This window comes from Myotis lucifugus, unplaced genomic scaffold (genome assembly GCF_000147115.1).
Source record: "Myotis lucifugus unplaced genomic scaffold, Myoluc2.0 scaffold_98, whole genome shotgun sequence".
Taxonomy (NCBI): Eukaryota; Metazoa; Chordata; class Mammalia; order Chiroptera; family Vespertilionidae; genus Myotis; species Myotis lucifugus.
In genome coordinates this window covers 3,725,508-3,743,381 of record NW_005871146.1, presented here as the reverse complement: position 1 = coordinate 3,743,381, position 17,874 = coordinate 3,725,508, and the positions used below count along the sequence as shown (strand labels likewise).

The window sequence follows — 17,874 nt, the reverse complement described above, 5'->3', positions numbered from 1 at the left end:
TACTCAGCTCAGCCTGCATGAACCAGCTCCTGCAGACAAATCAGAAAAAAGCCAGGTTGATAAGAAAGCAATCTAATGGAACCTTGAAAGTCAATTGAAAGTCAAAGTTCAAAGGCTCTGCTTTTATTAATGTGTTCTTGTCACTGTTTTTATGGGTTTCAGGGGGTGAAGCCAGCCAGTTTTGACAAAGTAGCAATTCCTGAAGTGAAGGAAATTATTGAAGGATGCATTCGGCAAAACAAAGATGAAAGGTAAGTTGCCTCTAGACCTGTTGCTTAAACAAAAACCTAAAATGTAACATGCTGTGAATATAACACTCAATCTAAGGTGTATTTTACTTGTGATTAGTTTTCAATTAATGTCATAATATCTTTAAAAGTAGAGTTTTGTCCATTCAAGTATTCAAATTTGATATACTGAAAGGTTGTAAAACTGTGGTTTAGTAGAGTTTAAGTAAACCAAATTACCTGAAACATCAACATTTAATGATAACTTTGTATAGCATCAGTTTGATGTATAAAACTCAGTAGAGTTCAGTCCTGGTCGGTGTGCTCGGTGGTTAGAGAGTCAGCCTATGCTCCAAAATTCCCCCGTCAAGGGCATGTACCTGGTTGCAGGTTCCATCAGGTGCGTGCAGGAAGGCAACCAATCAACGTGTCTCTCTCACTTCGATGTTTCTCCTCTTCCCTTCCTCCCTTCCACTGTCTCTAAAAATCAATTGTAAAAATATCCTCACGTGAGGATTAACAACAAAACAGAAAACTCAGTAGGGTTCCATCTCTAATGCAGCAAATCTATTCCTTAGTTTTTTTCCCATTGAATTCTAAAAGGTAAAATAAAATCTTAACTCTTGAAAATCAACTCAACAATACAGGTCTTGATTTGCTTTTATTGTGCCAGAATTGAAGAAGAGCAAAACATCAAAATTCCTTTGAGTAAAAAGAGACGACTTTGCCCAAAGCTTAGGAGGAGATCTGGCTTAGTCATTTGTACTAACAGAGGACTTTTCTCAGAGGAGTGGCAAGTATCTGATCTGCCATATAGCTGATTCATCACCCGTTAGGCATGGCAAAGGTCCAATGTCTGTTTTTGAAAAATAATCCACTTTCAATGTCCCCCCCCCCTTACACTCTAAAAAAAAAAAGATCAGCCTGTACAAATATAAATTGTAAGTTGAGCATAGTCTACCTCCAGAAGAATGTGAGCAATCAGGTATATCAACCAAATTAAAGAATTCCATATCTTCCCTTCTCCAGTCTCATGCTCTTTTCATAACTTCATTATTTGGAAGAGGTTAACATCATGATCTTTAAGGCTTTTTAGTAGAAATTTAATTTGGGTTTCTATTTTTGTATGCACTGATTGGAGAGTCCTTAATCTCTTTAAGAACTTTTTTTACTATAAACAAAGGAATATTTGTTTCCCAGTCTTCAAACATATTACTCTGTTTCTTTTCTGGATGGACCAGTTCACTAGATTACTGGTATTTTGAGACCATTTATCTAAAGAAGATTGTTCTACAATCAGACTTCTGCTTGCCTAGTACACAAATTGTTGAACAGGAATTGAGAGAATTTTGGGGGATAAATAAAGCTTCTGTAGTAGAAGGTAATGAACTTGAAATCAAAAGACTTATTTTTGAGTTTTAATTCCACCATTTACTACTTTTATAACTATGAGCAAGATTTTCAACCTCTCTGAACTTCCATATCCTAATTAGGATATCTTATTGAATGTTGGTCAAGGATCAGATGAGATCCTACATATGAGGATTTTTTTTGGTAACTATAAATGCTATATAAACAATTATATGGTATTTTGAAGCTATGATAGTCTTTGTATTACTTGGTATTGTTAGTACACTATTAAATTAGATATTTATATTAAAAAGATAACAATACTTTCCATTTTTATTCATAAATGATATTGTTATATATGAGATTGTTATGATGTTCTGTAACTTGAGAGTAAAATTCTATAATCACTATTCAAATGGAGCAATGTAAAAATGAGTTACAAATTTCCTTTGTTTTTTTGTCAATCCTTTTCATTATTCTAAGCATAACAATAATTAGCCACACTTGAAAATTATCTTTTAAATCTAATGGCGCTTTATGTGTGTTTTTTCCCCCTTCTCTCTTCGGAAGATATTCTATCAAAGACCTTTTGAACCATGCCTTCTTCCAGGAGGAAACAGGGGTACGGGTAGAATTAGCAGAAGAAGATGATGGAGAAAAGATAGCCATTAAATTATGGCTACGTATTGAAGATATTAAGAAATTAAAGGGAAAATACAAAGACAATGAAGCTATTGAGTTTTCCTTTGACTTGGACAGAGATGTGCCAGAAGATGTTGCTCAAGAAATGGTAAATTATCACTAATCAGCCATTTAAAAATTGATGCAAATTTATGTATATTGATATTATTGAGCAAAAAAGCAGTTTATGAAGCAGTGTATATGGCATATCCCATTGATATAAAATTGTGTTGATTAATGGCCCCAAAATTACTTTTGAGGAAAAGATATATAGACTTAGATAGGTATGGATGGATGGATGGATCTAATAGAATAGAATATGAATATGGAAATAAAGAAACTAGAATACATTCTGAAGTAATTTTGAGAGTTTAATGTTAAATGACTCCTAGTTTGTATAAGCATATTTAGTGAGAATGCAAAGTTATGTCTTCTAAATATTGATACATTTGCCTTTGACCAGTCACCCTAAATTAATTGTTTTTACTTTTACTTAACATATTTACCACAATTGTTTTATCTGGTTAAGTGGTTGCCTAGTGCAGTGGTCAGCAAACTCATTAGTCAACAGAGCCAAATATCAACAGTACAACGATTGAAATTTCTTTTGAGAGCCAAATTTTTTAAACTTAAACTATATAGGTAGGTACATTGTTATTAACTTAATTAGGGTACTCCTAAGGCTTAGGAAGAGCCACACTCAAGGGGCCAAAGAGCCGCATGTGGCTCACGTGCTGCAGTTTGCTGACCACGGGAGTGAAAGGAAGTCAGGCAACACAGGTTAATAGTAATGGTTATGTGTGAGTGGGAAATAGAATTAATAGAATCTACTGGGACTTAATTTGGTTTAAAAACTTTGGTTTTAGGTTTCCCATTGTTTTGTTGTTGTAAGAAGTGAAGGTATACCCACCTCTCAAGTTTCTACAAAGATCTTGGCACCCACCCCATGAGTATCTACAAAAATGGTGGGAAAATGCATAATGTTAGACCAGTAATTTCACAGTTTGGTTAAGATCAAGTCTTAGAGAGCCTTCTCCTTCTCTACTTTTCTCCCAAAAGGGCCTTTTTTTGTTTTATATTTGGTTTGTTTTCTTTTGATAACCTACTGCTTCCTAATGTGCATTTTTATCCTATAGGTAGAGTCTGGGTATGTCTGTGAAGGTGATCACAAGACCATGGCGAAGGCCATCAAAGATAGAGTGTCATTAATTAAGAGAAAACGGGAGCAGCGGCAGTTGGTGCGGGAGGAGCAAGAAAAAAGAAAACAGGAAGAGAGCAGTTTCAAACAGCAAGTAGATCAACAATCAAGTGCTTCCCAGGCAGGAATCAAGCAGCTCCCCTCTGCTAGCACTGGCATACCTACTGCCGCTACCACTTCAGCTTCAGTTTCTACACAAGTAGAACCTGAAGAACCTGAGGCAGACCAACATCAGCAACTACAGTACCAACAACCTAGTATATCTGTGTTATGTAAGTATTTTGGGAAGTGGACAAGTATGCTAAGCATACTCCTAATTGACTTTTTTAATAGAGGGCCAAATTATTTTGTTTTACTGTAATGGGGGAACTATCTTTTCTGATTCTAGATTTATATTGAGGTCTTGTTACTTCCTGTGGATGCAGAGTTGTATCATCCATCTCTAAGAATACTTTAATAGCCACCCCATACTTGTTAGGGCCCATATCTGGATGATACCATTTTCTCTGCCTCTCCCCTCTGGCCTCTGTTTGTTTTGTTTTGAATTTTTTTATTTAAATTCTTTATTGTTTAAAGTATTATATATTTCTCCTTTTCCCCTATTGATCTCTCCCCAGCTGCTCCCCCCCCAACCCCCCCACCCCCCCCAGCACATGCCCTCACCCCCTATTCTCTATGTCCATTGGTTATGCTTATATGCATGCATACAAGTCCTTTGGTTGATCTCTTACACTCTCCCCTCCCTTGCCTTCTCTCTGAGGTTGGACGATCTGTTCGATAGATTCTGTGTCTCTGGATCTATTTTGGTTCATCAGTTTATTTTGTTCATTATATTCCACAAATGAGTGAGATCATGTGATATTTATCTTTCTCCAACTGGCTTATTTCACTTAGCATAATGCTCCACAGGTCCATGACTTTTTATCTTCTTATTAATGATGTTGCACTGGCCTCTTGGTTTTGAATTATGAATGCAACATATAATAAGTTTGAAATGGTTACCATCTACCTGTTTCTATTCTTACATTCATGACTAATAGAAAAGAAGGATGGGGCAGTGAGGAAATGTGAAAAGGATATAAGATAATTTTACAGGTTCCTTCATCTTGGAAATTCCAATTTATAGATTTCTACTTTTCACAGATCCTTAAAATGAAATCCTATATAATAAAAGGCTAATATGCAAATGGACCGAACCGCAGAACCACTGGTTGCTATGACACGCACTGACCACCAGGGGGCAGATGCTCAATGCAGGAGCTGCCCCCTGGTGGTCAGTGTGCTCCCACAGAGCCTCTCCCGCCTCCGCAACAGCGCTAAGGATGTCTGACTGCCGGGTTAGGCCCGCTCCAGGGAGCAGGCATAAGCCATCAGTCGAACATCCCCTGAGGGCTCCCAGACTGTGAGAGGGTGCAGGCTGGACTGAGGGACACCCCCCACCCCACCCCTGAGTGCATGAATTTCATGCATTGGGCCTCTAGTGTAATTTATAATGAAAAATGAACAAGTTTATGTTAGCTACTTATAATTTAAGAGCTAACTTACATTACACTGATCTCCAAATTCAGGACTTTGAGAGTTATGTCAAACTTAAGGCTAACAGCATTCCATTTAATTCCTTTATTTGTAAGATAATAAGAGTCTGTGATAGCCAGGGATTTTTTTTTTAAGACATTAAAACTTTTTTCCATATGGATCTCTCATTTAAATATAGAAATATACTTAGTAAATTAACTAGTATTCATTATTTATTTAGTTCAGGTCTGTGCAAAGAAAAAAACTATTTGATCCTAAAGTCATCAGTTTGTGATGAGGAAAATGTGAACCTCCATTTTATGATTTGTCTCTCTCTCTGTTTTTCTCCTTCAGCTGACGGGACTGTTGACAGTGGTCAGGGATCTTCTGTCTTCACAGAGTCTCGAGTGAGCAGCCAACAGACAGTTTCATATGGATCCCAACATGAACAGGCACATTCTACTGGCACACTCCCAGGGCACACAGCTTCTGTTGTCCAAGCACAATCTCAGCCCCATGGGGTATATCCACCCTCAAGTATGGTAAGTAACAGCTTAAGAGAGTGTAAACCTATAATGAGAGCCAATAGATAATGTGTTAAATTTAAATTATTTCTCATATCCAGGTAATGGCATGAGTCTGAAGTATAAAATATACATGGTGTATTTCTGAAAGAAATAGGTTTATTATTGAGTGTATTAAGAGTAGTTCTGGCAGGGCAGGGAATACACACACACACACACACACACACACACAAGGAAAGGTCAGCTGGGTATAAGATTTAGGCTGTTCTGCCTTTGATTAAAGATAATGATAATGTTCTCTTTAGCACTTTAGAGTTGAAACTGTTCAGAGCAGCATAAGTTAGATATACAAATGTTTGGGGGTTGGGGGTAAGGAGAGTTTTTCAAAGCTTACTTATTAAAAGAATTACTAAGTATTTTCTGTAAGATTTTTTATTGTATAAAACACAGGTAAGACCTTCAGACCATTATAGAATGCTGCATGTGAGTACTCTAGAGTGAAAGAATCCTTTATTTGTATGACCATTTAATTTAGCGCTTGTGTTTAATCATTAGTTGCTATGTATGTTCCTCCTTAAGTCTGTGTTGGACACAAGTTCCTTCCTTATTATATGTTCATGTGCTTTTTCCCTTTATTTGGTATCTGTTTCTTACTGATTTATTTTTAGAATCAACTTGTGGAGATTATTTCCTAAAACGTTTTATACATTTATATATACATACATACACAGACACATATATACACATTATTACCCCATGTTTTACATTAGCCACTTTTGCTTCTTATAATATTAAACTAGACCATCAGATAATATCTCATTTCTTTTGATGATCCTCTGAAGTCTTCAGAGGTAAATAAAACATACCATCTGGCTCAAGAAGGAATTGGAGAATAACTGGTCACTATATAACAGTTGTTTAGTGAAATCTTTAGACAGGTAGATTTCCCTTTCGCAGAAAGCTTTTCATCTGAATTTTGTGGAACTCTTGCTCTTCAATAAATGAAAATATTTCTCTGTTAAGAAAATACTTCTGCTTGCTCTTGTCTTTTATCCTTCAGCTTGGGATAAAAGGTGTTTATTTCAGAGTCCATTTATCAGTCCTACATTGGCTAGGTCTCAAGATGAATGGCCACAGTAACACAAAGAAAACTACTAATGTACTAATGTTACTAAAACTACTAACTACTAATGTACTAATTGTTAAAATGTTTTAACAATCTACTTTTCTGACCTTTAAGATAATTAGATAGGTTAGAAAAACTTTATAAAGAGTGTATAGATGTATTTCTGTGATCTGGCAAATATTATTTGTCAGAATTTCTTGTCAGTTTCTACTCTTGTTATAATTGACTTTTTTCTGATCATCACACTAGACTTTTTGAAAACTACTTTTAATTTTTTTGGCTTCATTCATTCATTACAGGGCTATGAACATTGGGTCCCTTCTTTAGAAAAGGAAGTGGAGTGATCATTTATGAAGATTTTAACTATTTGCGCCACAAACATAGTTATATTTATTGATGTGCTAAAAGCAGGCTGCTAATAACATTCTTGCCTTTTAATGACAATATTCTTTGGAGGTATCATGAAGTTATTAAATATTGAGAACTTAATAAATTTTTATAATTTTGTTCTTATTCAAGAAAGATTTTATTGTAACTTACAATAATATAACAATTATATGTAGAATTTAGAAGTTAGAATAAAAGAGAAACAAGGGTGGAGAAAAATAGAACCAGGAATGAAATACATAATCATACAATGATACTTAAATACTTGCTGCTGGCAGGCCATAAATTTGGCTCATAGCATTCTATGCAGCCAATTTTAGGAAAAAAAAAATGTAATTAGTTGCAGTTTACAATATCCAAAAGGAAATAAAAATCTTGCTCAGGACAACCTTGCAGTATTAGATGTACTGCTTTGTAGCTGTATTATAACCTTTGTGTTAAGGTGCCTTAAACTTTGTAAACCTAAATTGAATCTCTGATGTACCTGAAAAAAATTTTTAAGTTAATTTTTAAAGATTCACATTTCAGCTATTTTCCATTGACTACTTTAATATAAATACACAATATTTCCTGTATCTATTGTGAATTACTACTAGAAAGATAATGCTTTTCCTAGTAGAAAATGACTTTTTAAATTACCTTTACAGATATAGGCAAGCGAAATAAATAAAATACTGTGAGCCAATAACTTTTTAAATCTGATGCCTACTCAATAGAAATGAGAAACCTTTTCTGAGGCTTCCAGAGCTCCTGCAAAGTAATCCAGACTTAAAATCTTCTATATCTTGTAATGTGCATTCAACTAATAGAATTCATTCTTGTTTAATCTTTAGAAGTTTGCAGAAACTATAAGCCAATATTCATTGTTTACCCTATGTTCTGCTACCTCAGTCACTCATTCTTATTCATACAATCACAATAATTCATATTATTTTAGAATATTTAGGAAGATAATTGATCATTATCATGGTTCTTCATTAAAAAAACCTGTACTTGACCAACAGTATAGAGAGAATAAATATGATCAGCCAGGTGTGCTTTCTGGAATTATTTCTCTCCAAAAAAAATTGGCTTTGTGGAATTGGGGGGAAAAGAATGTTTCTTTATGTCAGCTTTGCCCTGTTATCATTGTACATTTGGTTATTTTGTTTTCAAAGTACTGTGTTTTTCATGTGTGTGTTTGTTTTCTGTTTAGCCTCGTCGTGGCCGTAGCATGTCGGTTTGTGTTCCCCATCTTTCTGCTGTTCCCTCTCTGTCCCGCATCTCTCCCAGTGCTCCTTCCACCCCACCACCAGTGCAGTCTGCACCTCTTTCTCCTCCCCTCCTTCGGACTGCCCCTGAGGAAACTTTTGCCGAAAAGCTTTGTAAAGCATTGGAGAGTGTCCTGCCTATGCACTCTGCCTCTCAGCGCAAGCACCGACGCTCCAGCCTGCCTTCCCTCTTTGTCAGTACTGTATGTAACCATAAACTTCCTGACAAATGAAAATTTATTACCAATGAATACATCCAGGCATCAAGTATTTTCATAAAAATAAAATAACAGCACTGAACTTAGTATTACGTTATGCTTTAGGATATCCGTTCTTCTGTAGAAAATTTTTTTTTGTTATAAGGTTTTATGGGGGAAAAATACAAGGAGGTAATGAGAGATCTTGACACATATCAATGTGTGCACAATAAAATTTAGCTTTTTAAAAATATCCTCCTATCCCCCACTGACCTATACAAATCCTTGCATTTTCATATCCTAGTAAAGAATATGAGTATTATTTAATTTTAAGTTCATTGTTGGCTTAATCAAAGGCAAATTTTCCCTTTATCAAACAATACCCAAAAATGTTTTCTCCTCACTTTATTCTAAAGCGATGCTAATGAAACTGGACGAATCTATTTTTCCCCCATAGTCAGTGAATAATAATTGAAGAGTGAAAGTTGATTTTAATTTCTTAGCTGTTTGAAACGATGTATCAACAAACTAAAAGGCCACATAATGTTCCCTCATGAAATTATTTTTTTTCTTAGATTGATTAAGGTGGAATCTTGACTCTAATGAATACATTAGTCACATATATAGTACATATGATTTTCGTTGGCCCATCCATGTCTATAAAAGATCTATCTTTTAAAGTTTTAAACACTGTGGGACCTTGCTGTTGCTTTTCCAGATAGAGAATATAGTTAACATTCTGATTTAGCAATGCCCAAATCTTCAGATTTTTACCTAAGAGAATGATATGGCTTTTGAATACTAATAGAAACCCTCTTTTAGATGTTGTGATAAAATAACAATAGAACTATTTTGCTAACTTGATTGGGGTCTTCCCTATTGAAAAAATGAAACCGTACTCTTTTAAAAAATGAGCCTATGAAAGTGAATTATTACAGTGTGCACTTTTTGCACTTGGCAAGGGCAAAGTAGGATTCTAAAGTTAGAGTTTTAAATCCGGAACTTCTTCTTTGACCCCCCAAAAAACTGTTGTATCAAGTCAGCTGTTATTTATATTCTTTTCAACTGATTTGAACACTAGATTATTCAACCCTTAACTAGGACCAGAAAAGTGGACATTTAGTAATTTGGCATCTGTCACATGTTTCATGTAGTAAAATGAACTGTATCTGGTTTGGGATAGACCAGAAAAAAGACATTACTGTCACTAGTCAAGTTGTGTATCTTTTACTATCCACCAAAAATCTCTTCTGATTTCTACTTAGAAGATATATGATTACTTGATAAGAAAATAACACTGAAGCCTCTAACAGGAGAGGATAATAAATATAAAATATAGGTAGACTTTGTATAGTAGCTTAAATTAAAATGCATTTCTTATATTATAAAAATTGTTGGGTTTATTGTTTTTCCTTAACTCTTTCTCTACTGATGTAATTTATATTAAGTCTAAGAGTAAGCATGTTAAAAAAAAAAGAGTAAGCATGTTAATTGTAGGTAAAAGTAAAATAATCACTTAGAAAGTTAAATTCTTTTGAGAAAGGAAAGTTGAGAATGGAAATTTGTGGAAAAGCAGCTTTTATCTGATGCAAAGAGTCCCACAAAATAATTACATGGACCCTGGATGTATTTAATGGATTTTCACTATGCACATAATTTCTACAAGTATTGTTATTTCTTTATTAATTATAAATTTGGTGTAACCATTTCATAGGGTTACACAGAGCTATCCAGTTGTGCATGTCAAATGTAATTTCACATATGAATGTATGAATTACTTGTCTTATTCATGTTGATACAGCCTCAGTCCATGGTGCATCCGTGTGGGGGGACCCCAACATACCCAGAATCACAGATATTTTTCCCAACTATTCATGAACGTCCAGTTTCCTTTTCACCACCTCCCACCTGTCCACCGAAGGTGGCCATTTCCCAGCGGCGTAAGAGCACCTCCTTCCTGGAAGCCCAAACTCACCACTTCCAACCCCTGCTGAGGACTGTTGGCCAAAATCTTCTTCCACCTGGTGGCAGCCCAGCTAACTGGACACCAGAGGCCGTAGTTATGCTGGGTACTACAGCCAGTAGAATAACTGGAGAGCCATGTGAGATACCGGTCAATCCTTTGTTTGAACCACCTCAAGTTTACAGTGACTGTAGACCTGGACTAGTACTTTCAGAAGAAGCTCACAGTTTTGTTCCTCAGGAAGCGTTCTATCTAGCTGGGGTACAGTACCAGGCCCAGGTGGCAGAACAGTATGAGGGTATTCCATACAACTCACCAGTACTGTCAAGTCCTATGAAACAGATACCTGAACAGAAGCCAGTACAAGGGGGCCCTACCTCACGTTCTGTCTTTGAATTTCCATCTGGACAGGCTTTCTTGGTAGGACACCTTCAGAATTTAAGATTAGATTCTGGATTGAGTCCAGGATCTCCCCTCTCTAGTATTTCTGCACCTATCAGTACAGATGCTACATGTTTGAAATTTCACCCTGTCTTTGTTCCTCATTCTGCGCCTGCTGTGTTAATTCATAACAATGAGAGCAGAAGCAATTGTGTATTTGAATTTCATGTTCACACTCCAAGCTCCTCTTCAGGAGAAGGAGGGGGAGTTTTACCTCAGCGTGCTTACCGAAATCGACAGGTTGCAATGGACTTGAATCAGGAAGAATCACCTCCTCAACCAGTTGGATTACATGGCCGCCTGCAGCCTGTGACTGAAGAACAGCATAATTATGCCCCAGAATTGACCGTTTCTGTGATAGAGCCTATCGGACAGAACTGGCCAATAGGAAGCCCAGAATATTCCAGTGATTCCTCACAAATTACTTCTTCAGACCCCAGTGATTTTCAATCACCTCCCCCTACAGGGGGAGCAGCTGCACCTTATGGCTCTGACGTCTCATTACCCTTTATCCGTCTGCCTCAGACAGTGTTACAAGAATCCCCACTTTTCTTCTGTTTCCCCCAAGGAACCACATCTCAGCAGGTTTTATCTGCCTCATATTCTTCAGGAGGATCTGCACTCCATCCACAGGTTATAGGAAAACTTCCACTATTTTAAACTACCCTACTACGCATCATTACATTTAAATTTTCTATCCCTCCTTTTCATTTATGAGGAATATTATTTAATTTAATTTATTATTGAATTTCTTCATTTGGGAGTATTATAAACTATTTGTATTTAAGAACAAAATATGAGAGAGAAGCTGCCTAATTTACCTATAATATATGCAAACCCTTAGAAAAAGAAATAAAAACTAGAATTTTAGTTGGTTATCAAAATCAATTACTTCTATCCATAGATAGCATATTTAAAACTAGTAGTAAAAAAGTAGATGTCTATATTGTGATGTTGACTCAACATTAATTATTTATAAATACTAATGTGAAGTATTTCTTTCTCCCTAGAAATAAACAAGGCTAGTTTAAAAAACAACAACAAAAAACCTTTTTTTACATAGAATTAACAATACACAGAATTTTCATTAGTGTGGAAGGATTTTAAAAGACAGAAAGGAAACATCTCAAGAGTTTGTTTTAACAAAATGAAGATGCCTTTTTAAAAAGGCATCAATCAAACAAGTCACTGTATATATCCAAATAAAATGTTAATCCATAAAGTTAACTAATTCTAATTTGTAGCAACTACGTTAGAATCTAGTGTGGGTGGTGGGGTTTTTTAACATTTGTTTTAAGAACTTGTGATATATGTTGCAAGCTAAGGAACATTAAATATCCCAGGCCTTGGTGTTTTTATCAACAAATATAAATTTTGTTATTTATGTTTATGAGCTTATGCACTCTTACAAATAAAGACCAAGTAATGTCCATAATAGAATTCAAGAAGTGGATTTAGTATTAGCCATTTTATATATTTTGATACATTTTTGTCAAACTTATAAGTCTTATTAAGATCTGTCTAGGAGATTATGCAATTATATATTTAAGACATCGTTTGGATCTTTAAAATATTCCACTCTTTTATAAAAAACTGTATGTTCTCCTTTGTACTTTCTTCCTATGTGGGCATAAACAACCCTGAAAGTGTACCTAACGTATCATTTACTTAGAATAGTAACAAGAATAAAAAAGATCCAGAAACTTTAAAATTATACTCCATGTGTATGCAGTACACTCACATCATTACACTAGTTATCAGTCTGTACTGTAAATCTTAATGCACTGCCAGCCGTTCTTCTTTAAATTTCCAAAATAAAATGTCAAATATCAAGTAGTTAATTTACAGACTTATTGCAGAAACAATGAATGTGTACAGTGGTTAAGATGTAGTGACATGTTATATCCAAGGAACCTTCAAAGAAACCTTGTAAAGCCCCACATTCATTTCTCACATTGTTATTTTAACTTAGACTTTTGTAGGTCAGGTTTTCTCAAATTCAACACTATTGATGTTTTACTTTGCATAATTGTTTGTTTGGGATAGCTGTTCTGCACAGTGTAGGATGTTTAACAGCAACCTTGGCCTCTTTCCAGTAGATGCCAGTAGCATCAACCAAAAACGTCTCCAGATACTGCCAAATGTCCCCTGAGGTGAGGGCAAAATTGTCCCTGCTTGAGAACTAATACTGTAAGCAATTAATGATAACAGATTTTTTTTTACACTTTTTCATAAAAGTCACCATGGCACTACAAGAAATAGCAAAAGGAACCAAATTAGCATTATCAAATGCTCTTTTTTCTTTAATTGTTCACATACAGGAGGGGTATTTTTTACATTGATATTCTTACTTTTTCCTGATTATTGTCATTAACAATTATATTAGGAATCTTACATTTTTAGCTAAAATTATAGCCTGAGCAGAAATGATTAGGTTTTAACTATCAGTGGTTTTTGCATAGGATCAGAGTATGTTCTTTTCTTAACCTTTTCTTACAAAAGATTCCCCAACAGTCTCTTCATATATAGTTTATCAAGCTAATGTTTCATCTTACTCAAGCAAACTCTCAGGAGCTTAATATTTATTGCCAAAGCCTGATTTCCCTGTACATTTACTTCAGTGCTTTTCTAATTTGTTGTATTTACTTTTTTTCTCTAGGCACAGGGGCAGAGCCAGGGTCAGCCATCCTCAAGTATTGTAACAGGGGTTTCATCTTCCCAACCCATACAACATTCTCAGCAGGTGAGAACAATTCATTGCTACATTTTATGGATTAGCAGTAGCCAATACACTATTTTACATCTTTCTTGAATTAAATTTCTGATGTAAATGGCCTACTAAGTGTTTGAAAGGAAAATCAAGAGGCATAACGTATCTCGTATTCAGTAACATTTTAGAAACTCTCCTTTATTTAATGTATTTTTGAACAATCTACTATATTGAAAGAATCATTGATGCTGGTCAAATTTATCTGCCTTCTTAAACAGATAATTCAATACATAATTTAACAATACAAAGAATATCAATTCTATTTTTACTTATATATATATGACTTGTTCTTTTGTGAGCATCATCACTGGTGATATTTGTAATAATTATTTGCATGGAAATAATGCTTTTTGGCACAATTCAATATTTATTAACTGTTTCAAATAAAATTTATAGTTACTATATGGTACATAGTTTCCTACAAAGTGTGTTTTTGAACCACCAAATTGTAAATTGGCTTCTGTTCCTATTGATTTTTGAAACAGAGCCTTTAATTCTTTTTTGTTGTTGTTAATCCTTACCTGAGAATATGTTTATTGATTTTTAGCGGGAGGGAGGGGGGGAGAGAGAGAGAGAGAGAGAGAGAGAGAGGGAAACAAACATCATCTAACTCAGTGGTTCTCAACCTTCTGGCCCTTTAAATACAGTTCCTCATGTTGTGACCCAACCATAAAATTATTTTCATTGCTACTTCATAACTGTAATGTTGCTACTGTTATGATTGTAATGTAAATATCTGATGTGCAGGATGGTCTTAGGCAACCCCTGTGAAAGGGTCGTTCGACCGCCAAAGGGGTCACGACCCACAGGTTGAGAACCGTTGATACTGTTGCCTCCTATATGCAAGCCAACTGAGGATTGAACCGGCAACCTTTTTTGGTATAGGTGACAACACTCCAACCAACTGAGCCACCTGGCCAGGGCCAAAGCTTGTAATTCTTATTACAAATTGCCTGCTTTTGGTCCAGCATGTGACCATGTAGTCATATGATACTAGTTTAAGATCAGGTGTTCTTTGTACAAGGTTACTTTGGCTATATACACGTTTAACTCTGTGAACACCTCTATTTTATAGAACGTAGCTGTTGGGAATTATATGCTTTGTCTTGCTCCTGCTGTTTCTTTCAGCCAAATATTTGAATGTATATATATTTATAGTTCAGTTGAGTAGTCACATTTTTGCCAACCTTAACAAATTCTATTTTAATATTAACCCCCAATAAGAATACAGATTAAAAGTTAAATAAAGCTGGTTGAGGATAGAAGCATTATCATGGATACCAGTCTCCTAATTTGTGTGTTTTTAGACACAAAGCCAATACCAATAAACTGAGCAAATATAAGGGTGTACTCTGTTTTTCCCTTTCTATAGGAATTTCTTATATATCTTACTCTATTTAAACAATTCCATAAATATCAGGTTAAAAGAATTAGGTAGTTGACTCTTCTGTGGAAAAAAATATGGCTAAATGACTATCTCTACAGTAGAAATAAGAATTTATGTTTGTGATTTTTTTTTTAGATAACTTTTATTTTGTAACTTATTTTAAATATAGCATGATATGTAAGTTAAGGAGAATCATAAAATTGAGTCAAGTATTTGCAGTTTAAAATACTTAATTTTCCATGCTCATATAAACATGTAAATGAATAGAACTAAAAATTACAAGCCAGAATTCAAGGTTTCTATAGCGTTCTTTTCTTCTATATTAAAGTTCTGTAGGGACTTAAGATTCTGTAGAGGTACCCAAGAAGCTGCACTTATTTGTTGTAGCTATTGGGTTTCCATAAATTTTAAAGAAAGATTGTAAATCTTCTATACTATATGAGTAGAGTCTGTTTTTAGGTATAATTTTTATTTTACCCCTTAGGAAACTATATCTCTAGTTTTATTAGAGCTAGGCAAGAAATGTATTTTAGCTGAAATTTACTTTATTTCATGGGTTTCTGAAATATAATGGATAAGGGATTTGTTGCTTTTTTCATGTTTTTATTGAATACCTTTTAGTGGTATGAGGTACTAAAAATAGCTGCTTCTTTCTACTGGAAAACTTAGTTTGTTGCCACAAGAAAACTCATGAGCTGCCCTACTTACTTAGTAATTTCTTCTGAAGGGCACATGTAAAATCTTCAGGTATTTCTTAGTTTCTGTTTAATTGAGGTTCATGAATATTTTTTTATTCAGCACCCATGTCCAACAGATAGTACACAGTCAGGATAGGCTGGTTTGAACTGGTTTCATGAGGCAAGTTTATGCAAAGCTGGTGCCAAGCTACTGTGCTAAATAATACCTGGTTGGCTGATGTGTTGGTTATTAGCCAGTGTGATAGTGCACACAAAAAATCACCACATATTCCTGGTCTATCCAAAAGAGCCACTTCTCCTCAAATGTTCTAAGGTACAATTGGCATACATGCCTCTCAGTTATTTTAAGCAAAGAGTGAGGGTTTATGTCTATAAACACTGTTCACTTTTTACTGTTCTCATCAGCACCACCTCCCAACTAAGTAAGCAATTTATTTTCCTAATTGAGTTCATGCTCTGAAGAGCCACAGGTTATGCCAAGGCCCAAAAGGGACCAGCTATGACTTCTTTCAGGGAGCCTAACTACCCTAGTAGACATATATGTCAACTCCTACAAAACAAATAAGGATAATGGCTAACATTATATACAGTGTACAGAGCACTAGCCTGCATTTTTATTTAATCCTTATTGAACCTTGTAGTATAGGTACTATCATTATTTCCATTGTGCAGATGGGAAAGCCAAGATGAGATCTAAAGAAGTAGAGTGATTTACTCAAGCTTATACAGCTTATAAAAGATGGACAACAGAATTTAATCCAAGTAATCTGATTTCATAATTTACCATTTAATTGCTACCCAATTGTGTCATGAAATGAGAGACATTACATAACAGTGAGGGGAATATCAGGAAAGCTTTGTGAAAGAGATCCCATTTGAACTGGACTCTAACTATCGGTTAGTCTCAGATGTAAGAATAAAGAATAGCCCTAACCGGTTTGGCTCAGTGGATATAGCGTCAGCCTGCAGACTGAAGGGTCCTAGGTTCAATTCCAGTCAAGGGCATATACCTTGGTTGCGGGCACATCCCCAGTGGGGGATGTGCAGGAGGCAGCTGATCGATGTTCCTCTCATCGATGTTTCAAACACTCTATCCCTCTCCCTTTCCCTTCCTCTCTATAAAAAATCAATAAAATATATATTTTTTAAAAAAGAATAAAGAATATTCTAAAGAGAAAAAAAAAAGGCTGATTGGAGTGAGCTGATTGAGTCTAACTCTTGATGTAAGCATGGTTCTGCATATATGCTGTTGGGAGAGATAATCACATACCCAAATATAAGGTAGGGATTTTTTTTTTCTCAAATTTATCCATTTTCTTTAGTATGAAGAAGGGAATCACCATATACTGTATTCAAGCCTTTATCATACTTTCATGTCACAGAGCTCTTAATGTTCTTTATTTTGAACAATAACCAAAAAATATTAATGGAATAAAACTGGCGAGAACAAATGTAAGGATCTTAAAAATAGTCTATGTGTTTGGAAATATTTATAGACAAATTCTGACAGAATGGGTTTTAAAATAAAAGTCAAGAAATTACTATCCTATATAATAATAGATGAATATGTAAATCGTCCGTTACGGCGTCACGCCACAACCACGTCAACAGGCTGCGTCCCCGCCCTCTGCTCAGGCAGCTGCAAGGCCTGGGGTAGGATAGGATATGATAGGAGGGGATAAGAAAGGAGAGGGAGAGGAAGGCAGGCCTGCATGCAGACAGGCTGAGAGGAGAAACAGAAATACAGAAAGGGAACAAGAAAAAGATGCAGGAATAGAAAAGGGAAGGAAACACAGGCTGCACGCAGGAGGGTGTGGCGACCACGGGCGGGGGGGCAGGGCAGGTGCACCTGGTGAGGGGCGGGGCACAGGTGGCGAGTGGGGAGCCCCACCCAGATGCGGGCCGTTGGTGGGGAGGTGCTCACGGGTCCGGGATGGAGTGGTGGACAGTCTGAGGCCTTCTATGTGGAGGCCCTCCTGCTTCGTGGCAGCAGCGCCCAGGCCGCGCGGACCTCAGCCACCCTCGCTGGGAATGGGAGCAGGACAGCAGCGGGGAGGCCGGGGAAGGGGGGTGGGATGGTGAACCTCTGGCTGGGGCTGAACCCTGGGCTGGGGGTTAATGCGCCTCCCCACCCCACCCCCTGAACAGAAGTTTAAGAAG

The 17,874-nt window shown here is 36.0% G+C and overlaps 1 protein-coding gene across 6 annotated transcripts in view; it reads left to right on the top strand.

The window, feature by feature from the left end:
* Window positions 1-17,874, top strand: part of WNK1 (WNK lysine deficient protein kinase 1) — a 142,422-nt gene that overhangs the window by 87,648 nt on the left and 36,900 nt on the right. For 4 of the 6 annotated variants that reach the window (XM_023756720.1, XM_023756718.1, XM_023756721.1 and 1 more), the window contains exons 5-10: window positions 163-251; window positions 2,148-2,367; window positions 3,395-3,728; window positions 5,326-5,513; window positions 10,257-11,492; window positions 13,519-13,602. In XM_023756720.1, the coding sequence (XP_023612488.1) occupies window positions 163-251; window positions 2,148-2,367; window positions 3,395-3,728; window positions 5,326-5,513; window positions 10,257-11,492; window positions 13,519-13,602 (2,151 nt within the window). The remainder of the gene's footprint in view (window positions 1-162; window positions 252-2,147; window positions 2,368-3,394; window positions 3,729-5,325; window positions 5,514-10,256; window positions 11,493-13,518; window positions 13,603-17,874) is intronic. The other 2 variants (XM_006092130.2, XM_014458651.2) reach the window with 1 other exon arrangement.